Source organism: Ischnura elegans, chromosome 5 (genome assembly GCF_921293095.1).
Source record: "Ischnura elegans chromosome 5, ioIscEleg1.1, whole genome shotgun sequence".
NCBI lineage: Eukaryota > Metazoa > Arthropoda > Insecta > Odonata > Coenagrionidae > Ischnura > Ischnura elegans.
This window is the reverse complement of record NC_060250.1, coordinates 56,609,107-56,621,911: the sequence shown is the minus strand read 5'-3', so window position 1 is coordinate 56,621,911 and position 12,805 is coordinate 56,609,107. Positions and strand designations below refer to the sequence as shown.

The 12,805-nt window shown below is 36.2% G+C and overlaps 1 protein-coding gene across 3 annotated transcripts in view; it reads left to right on the top strand.

Moving 5' to 3' along the window:
- LOC124158911 (protein nervous wreck) overlaps positions 1–12,260 on the top strand; it is a 203,317-nt gene extending 191,057 nt beyond the window's left edge. For 2 of the 3 annotated variants that reach the window (XM_046534327.1, XM_046534326.1), the window contains 3 exons: positions 1,433–1,555; positions 8,283–8,335; positions 9,160–12,260. In XM_046534327.1, coding sequence (XP_046390283.1) covers positions 1,433–1,555; positions 8,283–8,335; positions 9,160–9,657 — 674 coding nt within the window. In that variant the 3' untranslated portion in view covers positions 9,658–12,260. The remainder of the gene's footprint in view (positions 1–1,432; positions 1,556–8,282; positions 8,336–9,159) is intronic. The other variant, XM_046534328.1, reaches the window with a different exon arrangement.
- Positions 12,261–12,805: the final 545 nt, after the last annotated feature.

Genomic DNA, 12,805 nt, shown 5'->3' with positions numbered 1-12,805 from the left:
TTCTTGTATTTTCTTCAATGATTTATTTATTTTCGCCCTTTAGTAAATTGATCACCTATTCAAAGTAAGTCATTTAAAACTGTCGATTTAAGCATAAATTCATTTATGGGATATTTTTAGCACATATTTTGCAAAGTTATTGACCAGTATAGCTAAATTATAGAAAATACAAGGGATTTTAGTAATGTATTGGGTCTGTTGTGGCTCATTCTTATCAAAGAAGTTTTATGCACCCACAGTATTTTTCATAAGCACAAAAGGAATTTTTTACAAAGAATATTTCAATAGGTAAAGACCCTGTACCTTGTTCTTGGAGTTTGAATCCTCTCCCCCAAAAATTTGAGCGATTTATGCTTCTATCTTCAAGCAAAATTATTTTCTGCAATTTCATGGGCTGCATGCGAATAAAAAAGAAATGGCTAATTTTGTTACTTCATATTACGTGTATTGTCAATGCTAAAGGAAAAAGATTAAATAAGAACTTGAAATTCTAAAATAAATCAGTATTATCTCATCTATTAACCCAGGCTTGTGTGAATATGAATGCTGGAAAAAAATAATAAGGCTTCCTATTTACCTAATACAATGAAAATGATTACCTATTTGATGGATTGCATGAGCTTTGGTAGGCTTTATTGGATTATCCGTGTATTAATGACCACCATGTTGATATATGGTTCTCAAAAAATATTTCAATTTGTCATGAACTTTGAAAGAAGTTCTGACAAGTATTTCATGTGTTCTGTAATATTTAGCTGAACTGCAACACCAATGCTTTTTCTACAATGATGATAGAATACATTTTATGAATTAGTTTAAGTTAAATATTGTACAGAGAAAATTTAGTTTATTTAAGGATAGCAGAAAAAATTAATTGAGAAATATATTTTGAATATGCACCCATTTGTCCCTAAAATAATAGTCAAAAATGTTTACAGTTCTCATAGTGGTAATCAATCCCCTTAATGGAAAATCCTAAACTTGTCTCCAATTGTGCACCTGGTTACGCTGATGAGTTAGTTGATTTGAACATTAATCTTTGATCAACCATTCATAATTTAATGATCAGGCATACTGATCACAGGATGTCTTTATCATCCACTTTCTTGCCCAATGCAACATGTCAAACAAGGTTTCGAACAATGGAGAGCACCATTCTTCATTATTTTTCATAAATTATCCTTTTCTTATTTCTATAAAAGCATTAAATAGTTCACTCTTGCGGTTTTCTATTATATTATGTTGCTTTCACCAATAATCACTAAAATTGTCTCTCAGAATGTTCTGATGCCGGGCTGATAATTTTGATGTACTCTTTGTCCTTATTTGAGTCACACGGCTTGTTACTTGTTTTATTTGTGCTTTGGATAGCTTAAAATTGACATGGCTCCTGCTTGCTCAACCATTCCTCACTTATATTATCATATGAAAGGACCCCCACCTTCTCAACCCCCTCCATCGACTGGCTTCTCAATGGAGCTCGCCAAGGGGAAGCAGCATCATTATAAGAAGCAATTTGGTGACCAGGGTCAAGGAGAAAGTGAAAAAGGTGGAGGTGAGGCTAAATGTGATGAATGCATGGTGATACGTTCATCAAATTTAAAAGTTCTGTAGCGTAGGTCAAAATCGAAAACAATGGTAAAATAGGTACTGCAGTTGATGTTGTCTATTGATGTGTCTTCGCCTGAGGTAGTTGTTGTGTCAGTGTGAGTAAAAATGTGTTAACAGCTCAAATTTTTGTTCCATTAGAGGGCCATACACTACATGAATTGCTTGATATTAACTGAAGCCATTATAGCATGCAGTTTATCTCCTTTTATTGCTTGTTATTTTCATGTCAGTAGAAATGTAAGGTGACCATACAAATGAATGCAGTGTGTCTTTAGTGTAGAACTAGTTAATTTTGCTCTGTATTTTTTATAATTTTCTGTTTTTATTTTTCATATTCATCATTTCACAGAAATTACCTTTTAGGATAAGTTGGTGTGCAAAATGTGTGTGGATTATATTCCTTATGTAGAGCAAATTATTTCTCACATAATGAGCTATAATCTCACATGAAATACCTTCATGTCTTATATTTTAGAGCTCAATGCTCTACTTTTGATTTGAAGGTTCTTCTAGCTTCTTTTATCTATTAAGAAAGATTTCTTCGGCATTTGCTGCATCTAATTACATTTTGTAACCCTTAATGTTTTGGTCTTCTTACTGGAAACATCTTTTGGAGAATGCAGAGTGAAACGTTGCGACTAAAAACTGAAGATGCAGTATTTCCTGAAAACATCTTCCTCGATTTTTATAGTGCTTGAGTGTAATTCACTAAATATATTTCCTATTTACTCAATAGAATATTATGAAGACAAAGTGTATCTGATTTGGGATTGACCCACTTTATCATTTGCATTTTGATTATTTACGTCTTTGTAGTCTAAGCTATATTTGAAATATATGCTTTAATATTTAAGAAAAGCACATTGATAAATTCCCAGTGATAGTTTTTCAGGGACCAAAGAAATGATCATTCGACCTACCATTTTCTGAATCACACGGTCACTTCCGCAGTCCCTTTTTCCATCACTTATTCCATCTCTTTCACGTATTTACAACTGTTGTTCAATTAAAAGCCAAGCATGGCATTGATTGATTGATGATTGGCAGAAGGACGGTGCCAGCAGGGGTGCAGCTAAGAATTAAGGCTAGGGGGGGTTTTAGGCGCAAGTAATACTTAGGAGTGTGGGGGTGTTGCATACCCGCCAGGGTAATCGGGATTTGTGGGGGCCGTCCTCCGGAAAATTTTTAAGAATAATGGTTCAAAATGCGAGTTTTAGGCTTTCTGAGGGATATTAGATTAATCCTACCACTATGCTACAAGTAATACCGATCCAATTATGTAAAATGGATTAAAATTTAAAATTTCTCTGAGCTCTGGGGGGGTTTTTATCCCCCAAATCCCCCCCCCCTCGCTGCACCACTGGGTGCCAGTGATTTCAGCTACAGAGGAAGGGACATGCTGAGTGATGGAAAAAAGGATGGGATTTCCGTCCCTCGAGTCATCGCAGAAAATGTTTGGGTTAAATGGCCATCTTTTTCTACCATCATTGGAGGAATCACTGGATCTGTCCCTCTGAAGGCATGGAGAAAATGGTCGTGTGTTTAAGGCTTTATAAAGAATAACTAATATCACATTCGCAGGGAAAGTAATTTAGCCACGCGAGTCTTTAAAGTGATTAATGGAATTTTCATTTCTCGATCAGAAACCCTTGAGTTGCACCAAGTTCTTTTACTATGTACCAATGTAATTATCATCTGTAAAAACTTAAGCACTAGAGAATGTATTAAGTGTTTTGTGCACAATATATAATGAAGCATTATTTGCACAATCATTGCAAGTATGTAGTATAGTGAGCTTCCAAAGTAAATGTGCATCTTTTTTCACCACTTGGAGCTAACACCAAATCAAATTCACTCAAGAGCTTCTCTTCAGTTGTCAGTGATTTTGAAACAGATTTGGTGAGAGCAGCATGGGGAGGATTGGGAAGGAGAAAAAGTAGAGGGCATTAATGTGTACGAGGGTATCATCCACCCTGTCAAGGGAAAGTTGAATAGAAGTGAGTTGACTCAAACCAAGAAACAAATGGAGTATGCTGTATATGTTCATCACCATTCATCATTTACATCTAGTAAGATGAATGCTAATGCTCCAGCAGTTCCACTGATTTTTGAAGAGATTATCAACGGGCAATCACCATGCAGTTAATTGCCCATTTTACGTTATCCCAACCATAATTCTCATAGAAGAGGTAAGGGATTCACTTTGAATCTTTCTTGGCATGGTCATAATATTTATCACTCAATACCCAGTATGAGAATTTTAGTAGGCTAGGGAAATTGCAAGGCCTAATATTCATATTTCATTGAAAGTGCAAAAATTCCACTCAGGGAAAATCACTTGCCTTGAATGGTGAGGGCAGGGGCTGGGCAAATGACATTTCATCAGTAGAATTTTCCTGCTTTGTTTGCACTTGCCGGTGACACCAATGCTTAATTTCGGCCAGAACGCACCAGAACGGTATTCTGGCACCTCTCAGGGAATATAGGGTCTGGTCAAATAATTTCATTGTTTTTTTATAATTGGTAAAACATGATTCCTCATTATAAATTATGTTACAAAATAGGAAGTTTTAGAGGGGTGTTGCGTAGGGATGATCAGGCACATCATCAATAAATTCAACCACCATGAACGCATCACCAGGTTGGTTTATTCCGCTAAAGGAATTACATGGACAAACTTTACAATGTTTACCAAAACTCTCATCGCATTCGGACTGTCATGGCATCAGATTCTCTCGTGGTCAGTAGTGTCTCCTCTCCCCAATGCCTTCTCGTGGTAATTGGTGGAAAAATAGTTGAAATGCTTTCTGCTAGTCTGCCACAAGGGGCTTATATTTGAAAATCGTGTGGATTAATTGTGTTGGTACGTGTTCCAATACCTTAAGTTTTAAAAATTAAGCCCCAGTTGGCACCACAAAGCTATGCCGCTGATTAGTTGGTAGCTATTTCCTTGAATTAAATCACATTACTATCTAATTATTTCATGGTGATACATTCATCATTGTCATTTGAAAAAAAGTATGACAAACCGCAACAGACCCTTAACCAGTTGTAGCATTGGGACTAGGTATTTAGTAGCTAACATCAAAAGCATGCCAAAAGATAATCAAAGGGAAATCTCCAATTCTGTATTGGGATTAATGGTTGGAATGATGAAAGAAGGATTTATGGAGGAGGTGAGGGTGAGAAGTGATTAATTAAACCCAAAGATCTTTGGGCACAGGGGACCACACAGTGAACTCATCAAGCAATCAGAACAAAGACTTCACAAGCACCACACTAGGTGCTCTATTAAGGAGGAGAAGAGAGGAGATTTCTATGTCTGCCTCTTCGTGAGTGCATTATGGTATAGCAAGCAGCTTCTCCAAACCTAATCTCGAACACCCCAGTCCCACAAAGAACAGAGGGGAAACTCATACGGCATAAAAATAACTCTGCCACGTCCTTGCAGAAGTAAGGGAAGAAGGTTGATAACAGAAGAGTGTGGTACGTTTTCAAACAATCTCCCCTAATGATTAACTACAAAGGTCTTGGCAATACTCATATAAAGTTTATCTGTTCAAAAATGAGAATGGTTTCATTGGGCCTAAGAATATGAGGAAGGTCAGGATCATATATGATGATATCCATTCACTGCAGAAACCATCTGTTCCTTTGTTTGAACCTACATGCTTCCATTCAACTGCCACTAGAATTAGTGGCCCCTGTCTTCTTGCTCATAACTTCCAACCTACCGCCTATCCTTCCAAGTCCACCCAATGTTGCTCTTCGCGCATCAGTTTTCAAATGTTTTGTCGATGGAACTGAAGCTCCCTTGTGAATTAGACATGTTTCACTCTAGCTCTGAGTGGTGGCTTGCCTGAGCTGCACATTTACTTTCAAGGGCCACTATACACAATTATATTCCTTATAATTTTCAAATGTTTATCATTCTTATTGGTGGAAATATAACTATGGCAAGTATATTTATGTATTGACACCCAGAAGCAATTAGTTTCTTGGAAAAGGCTATATGAAGAATTGCATGCTCATTTTCCATTTTTATTTCAGAGTAAAACAATTTCACGAGATTTCTAAGTTGTATAATGAAAATTAACTGGTATTTTTCTTTCCATACATGTATTGTAAAATCATCATCTAATAGTGTATTATTGATTAAATTCAAATCCATCCAGCTTAGAATTGTAAAAAAAATTATTTGCTAGGCCTGATGGTGGTGGGTTAAACTCCTCATTGGCTAATCCTTGGGTCATAGGTTTTGAAGGAGAAATAAAAATGGCATGGCTTTTAAACTTCCACAGTCTAAATTATGTGAGATATACTGTCTTCATTGTTTTCTTTTCAACTGAATGAAATGATTCTGATTGGACTATAACCCTACTAAGGTGGAAATGATCGAACATTCCTATGACGAATGGGAATAATTCTAATTACCTGCCAGTTAGGTCAAAAAGTAGGAGCCAGATGAAAAGCAGAAAGCCCTAGTGGTTTAATCTTATGAAAAACACTGTTGAAAATGTGGGATGCAGGAAATCCTATCAACTGTCTCTTCCCGGAAAATATTGAACCATTTAATTTTAGCCTCAGAAATTCATCCTATGAGAGCTGACTTGTATTGGTGGGTGTCAATCAAAGCAGTAAAGGTGGCAAAATCTTCAAGGTTTCAGACATTCAAACTCTTTGCATGGACCTATGAGCAGGGTTCAGGAAGGGAAATAAGCAGACTAAGAATATGGAGAAGAAGAAAACAGCAATGAATGAAGGGATATGGGATGTTACATATGACAAAGACGATAGGGTTAGGGTAAATAATCTGCGAAAGAGCTAATTGAAAGAGTATGGAGGATGTTGGTCATTGAGATAATACAGGGAAGTTGATGTGGAAATGAGAATCATAATCAGAATCATAGGCTTTTGGGAGCAGCTGCCTATTGCGCTTTGTCATGCAAGCTTTCACGGCAATTACAAGTCGCATCATCAGGCGATGAATGAGATATTGGAATAAGGTTATCAATTCATATGCTCCTCACTCCACCGGGGAAGTGGAGGGGAAAGAGTGACGCCGACGTCAGAAAAACTCTCAGCCCTGTCCTAGAGTGGCAAGTGGACTATCCCCCATTGTGGTGTGGCAGGCAGGTGAATCATAGCTGAAATCATACTGGGAACATCGTCGCGGTTGTTTCTTTTGAGAAGGTAGGAAAATAGAGATTGTAGAGCAAGGGTGGGTGTAGTATAACACTGGGATAGTGAAAGCAGAGGATTAGTCAGTTGAATATGTTGAGAGCAGAAGTCGTTAATGGAAGAAATAATGAGGAAAATGGAGGATAGAAGAAAGTGGAAGAATGTAGATGCAAAGCAAGGCAGAAGGAGATAAAAGGAAATAAAAATAGTTAATGGTGAGAAGTGAAGAATGAATCAAGGCTTGGTAGAAGAGAGGAAGATGAAAACAGAACTCAGGAATTCAAGATGAGGGAACAGAGGAGAGTGGAGAAGGTGATACGTCTATTGAACAAATGGTATATGCGGGGCCGGATTTAGATGAAAAGAAGCCCTCGACTATTCCACTTACCATTCACTTCCCATTGTTAAGTTTGTAAATTAAATTAGAGATAATAAAATACATGATTACTGTGATGTATACAAATGTTAAATGAAAAATGTTGTCATTGGTACTGGCCTTCATAAAAATTGTGACATAGTGTTTTAGTGCTTACTGTGTTCAGAATAGATTAATTTTAATTTTGCTGACAATTTGAATGTAGGCCCCTCTTGATCTTGAGGCCCTAGGCTGAAGCCTTGTTAGCATAAAGGGAAATCCGGCCCTGGGGATATGTTTAGTGTTAGAAATGATGAGTGAGGAGAGGAAACTGCAAGAGGAGTAAAGGAGGAGACAGAGGGCTTGGATGAAGTGGGGAAAAGGAATACTTAAAAACCATGACCCTGATAGAGGGAAGGATGTTCGGCTCGGTGGAAAGGAAGAGGAAGAGAACAGGGTGCATGAATAGCATATTGCCTTAGTTTGCATTGATGAAGAAACCCCTACATAGAATTCATACTTACGAGAAATTGAAATGTAGGTTCAGTACTCACGCACAAGCCTAAGGAACTCGGCTATAGGAAGTGATGTGAGGGCTTGAAAAAATAGCTTAGAATTGCATGGTGATATGGAAAATTATTAAGTTTTTGCCCAGAAAATAATGGAGTTGAAATATCTTGAGTAACATCTCTGTAGTACAAAATGTTGAGAGGTCCATATTTATCATCGGGATGATCTAACTACTTTTGTGAGCACAATATCATCGTTGGAGATTATATCCAAGAGTATGCTGTAATACGCTGTTGTCATAGATAGAGAGACATGTTGCTTATTTACCATTTCAGTGAGAATGGCTTAGTCTTCCATATTCCATATGTTTTTGTGTACACCTTAATCCTTTTCTGTGAGTAGGCGAGTCTCTAATGTACAGCAGCCAAGCTTGCTTTGTAATTATCAATGATTATTAAATAATGCCTTTTAATAATTATATATCTACTTGTGCTAATCCTGTGCCTCAAGAAGTTGAGTGATCTTAATTTGATGATATTTTAGTTGCTTGGTACATACATCACAAAATCTTTTTATGGATTTTTCTAACATTATACTCTTTTTATTTGTCAACCATGCTCTCCAGAACCCCCAGTTCCTAGTGTATCGATTGAAGCAGAAGATGGAACGAAATTGGAGGTGAGCTTATATAATAATCTGAGCAATGCATTCAATATCTTAAACATACTTGGTGAAGGTAAAGCCATAGCAATCTGAATGGACATTAACTTTGAATTTGCTTCTCCATGTGAAAAATAAATGGGAATACATATATAAAATAATAATAACGTAATAGCAAAAATTGCTAATTATTCTTTAATCAATTCGTCATCAGTAGCACTTTAACATTCAATGCAATATAGTTACCATAATTTTGTTGTTTTTTAAGACAGCAATACATATGTAATTTTTGAGTGGGAACCTCATAATGGGTAATAATGACCATTCATTCCAGTGGTAATTAAATTTATGTTGAGTCAAATCTGGGGTTTTCATTCTAGATTTTTAAACAATTAACTTATTTCCTTTCAAATTGTTATAATTATGTGATTGAGCTACATCCATTGAAATATATGTTAAGAACAGCGATAGTTTTAATATCAGCAATAGTAATAATAGTTGGTGCTTTGTGACCTAGGTGCGAATAATCGAGTTCTAATAGAGTCCACAGAGCATGTTTACTGTTTATCAATGTGGGCTCAACCTCCCATCAGCTGCAGAGCAAGTCGATCAATTAATTTTTGCTAGTGTGAAGTACATACATTTTAAATAGAAAATGTATCGGAAAATAAAACCATATCACAGTTTCACTATCTAAACAGCCATCATAAAGAATTTGAGAAGAAAAACATCGACATTTTTATTAATTTAAGACCAGGTGCTAATCTAGAATCCCAATCTTAACTAGGATCGAAGCTCAGATTAATGGGTATAGAGAAACAATGCAAACCTTAATTTTGCAGGATGGTTTTGAAGATGACTTTGTCGGCGATGATGGCAAGGCTGATGAGGATGCTGATGGTGGTTTAGGAGTTGCCCAGATTGTCATCACGGCTGCCACCCCGATGATGGAGGAAGCGGAGACACCATTCCCAGGGACGGAAGGTGATGTAGGGGACAAGGAGGAACATCAGGAGGAGGAGGCAAAGAGAGATGGCTCATCGGAAGAGGAGGAGAGGTTACAAGACGAAGGGACAGAGAGTGACCGATCTCAGGTGGTTACAGCAGTGGAGAAAAGTCAGGAGCCCGAGTCGGAATCGGGTATGTCAACGAGTGCAATAGATGAAACTGCCTCTGACGGCAGTAAAGGGACCATTGAGGAAATGCCCGTGGGTGATCCGGTAGGGGATGTGAAAATGGACTTTGATGGGGGAAGGCAAGAAGAGTTTGTTGAGCTGTCAGATGAATTAGAGCCGACGCAGTTAGAAAGGCTTCGTGGACTCAAGGAATCTGATGCTTGAATCGATAGGGTTCCTTGAGGGAATATTGTTTTTTGTGGCAATGTTATGTTTTGGAAATGGTAAATGCCACACTTCCAAAATGAATTGTGCATTGATATTATAATTATCCAGAGCCTTATAATGTAAATATCTCCAGGGGAAGAAGCTACAAATGTAATTTCAACTGCTAAAGTCAGCCCACCTCAGCTTGGCCTGGGAATGAAGGTATGAGTCAACTCATGGATTGATGCTAATACAATAATTTTTGAGCATAAATTATATTGGACATTAATTGTTGACTTAACTTTTATGATAGGAAAGTAAATGAGTTATTCAAGAGATGCCATAACAGAATGAAAGAGCAAACTACATATATGCAAGTCAGAAAAGAGTGGAATGTTACAAAAAATATGAGTAAGAGATTAATTCTCTTCTGACTTCAAGCCTTACTTTGTCCTACGCAGTGATAGGTGATAGTGTGTGTTTTCTAATGTGAGGACATGCAATGGGGAATGAATACTCAGAGATTTCAACAGAAGAGTTATATCCAAAATTTTATAATGCCCAGATAGTATAGCCAACTTTTGTGAATTGTGTATTTCACAAAAAGTATCTATTAGATAACTTATCTTTGCCTAATATCAGTTTTGAATTCTTTCTAACGACCTGAAGGAATAATTTTCTTTCATAGGCCTTATTAATTTTTTTTCTCTCTTATTTCTTTACCAATAACAGCTGGTCTACGTCTTTTAATAGCATTATCCATTTTATGTCAATATTCAAGGAAATATCTGTTGTAACTTAAAATACTCCATTCATGCCTGTTGCTTCTATAGTTGGTACTTAAAGGATATGCAGCAGTTAAAGTTAAACAAAATTAAAAGCAATAGTTAAGATTTCCCAGTAGAAACAAAGAAAAACTTGGAGATAAAGGAGTTGCTCTCTACTTTTAAGTCCAGTTAAATGTGCTTCTATAATAAAACCATTAGGAAGTTACTGAAAAGCTAAGTGAAATACGTGGAAGGATGTAAATTGGTCAGAACTTATGTATTAGAGATGTGCTGGTTGCAAGTTAGTAGTTTGAGAGCAATAAGAGAGATGGTCAATGGTTAATCAAAATGATAATAATTGACAATTTAGTGAAGAAATCCTATTTCTACTCAGGCTCTCACTAAATTGACACCTAATAAACATGAAAATACAACACTGTTCAATATTGAATGTGTAAATATATGATGTTTCTTTGAGATTAGGCTTCAAAAATGACGAAAAAGAATCTTCCAAATAAACCACAACAATGTCTGGTAGAAGTAGATAAGAAATGAAAATATAAATATATATATGAATTATATACATGTATATTTATGATGAATTGTTGATCCAGAAATAGCACAAATGGGCCCAAGGGAAATGCAGATGTAAAAAACTTTCATCCTGGATGCACACCAGGAAAAATATGCTGAATGTTGTATTTATTACATTTTATTATAGAGTAAGCAGTGTACAGTGATGCTGTGGTGAGGGAACCCTTTTAAATCCTACAAGTGATACCCCAAATCCGTGTCACACGTATATAGCGATGAGCCGATATGTACATGTAGGTTTTTATTTTTTACTTAGAATTGTCCCAAAAGAGAGTCTGTGCGATAAAAACTCCATTTTTCATTTATAGAAATGATGGATTCATCTGTAAATAAAACCGTTTGCATCATTTCTGTTATGGATAGCATTCCTAGCATATTGAAACACCAGTTGTTGACACCACAGTTAGCGGTACACTGCAATGAATTTAAATATAATTTGCTATTGAAGTGGAGGAAATGATCTTGTTTCTCTTTGTAAAATATTGGGAAAAATCAATATAACTTTTTTCCATGTGGAAAAGCTCTCAAGTTGCTGCTAAAAACTTAACAAAGCTAAGAATCCCTCATTTCAGTAGGGTCTAATGATGTTTGTTAAGTGCATACTTGTGTTATGTTATCTGTTATTGTTATCATGAAGGATAATACTATTAACATTCCTTTCCCCTCTCAGCGGTGCCTTCTGAAATGTTGTATACCCAATGTCAATACTCTTTTCCACAGTGAACAACGTCAAAAATCTTTGAAGAATTACTTGTTTTGTATAGATAGCCCTTTCAATGAGATATGAGTGAATTTATGAATGAGAAATGTTATTTGTGTGTGCGTGTGCATAAGCATTTTTTTCACTTGGGAGCACGAAACATGATTCCAAATCAGATAACATTTTTTCATCGTTGCATTAATCTGCCAGTTAACACTTAGCGCCAATGTCATCAAAAGGAAAGTACATTTTGTGCACACAATTGTGATCATTATTGATCACGAGTAAAAATAATATGCAATATAACTGTTGAGGAGAACTTGTTCTTAGACGAAAGAATGATATTATATGTATAGAAGACTATGGTGAAAGTAATAATTGCTGCAGTGATATGTGTATAGTAATAAAATTTCTTATTCTGTTTTGTCTTTTGTCTCAACTAATTTACAACTGTTCAAGTGCCAGCAAAAATTGTGTGATTATTCATTCATTAATTATGTATTAATTATTTTCTGTTATGTGGTCACTCTCATGTGCAATAAAAACTGATCCAGAAAGTATGTTAAGAAATGTGTTAATTAAAAATTACAATTTTTATCTAGTTCAGCATCATCAACTTTGAGCATTGCAAACAACTGCTCTTATATTTTGCAATGGGTCCACCTTTCTCATTGGTTGCTTAACGCTGTATACTATAGGTAATATTTAAAAAATGCTGTTTTCTTGACTCTGTCATAGGGGGGGGGGGGGAGGGGCACGACCTACCCCAAACAAAATCTGAGATTTAATATTCCTAGAGAAGTTAAGATCCACCCTATGAGAAATGATAGTCGCAAGGCTCTTCTCTCTGTGGAACTTGTCAATGCCAGTCCTGTTGTAGGCTGTTATACATAAGATGTGAAGCAGATGGTCCTCTTTCAGCTGGAACTTTGCAGCCAGATAGAAAAACAAAAACTCGTCTTTAAAGATTTTTGGTAAGTGGTAGGGTTTGAAGTATTTTCAGTGTTGCCCAATATAAGTCCCTAAACATATTCTTAGGAAGGGATTTGATGCATATTTCTGAAAGGGATTTAAAAATGTATCTTTCCTACATTCCCACCACTAA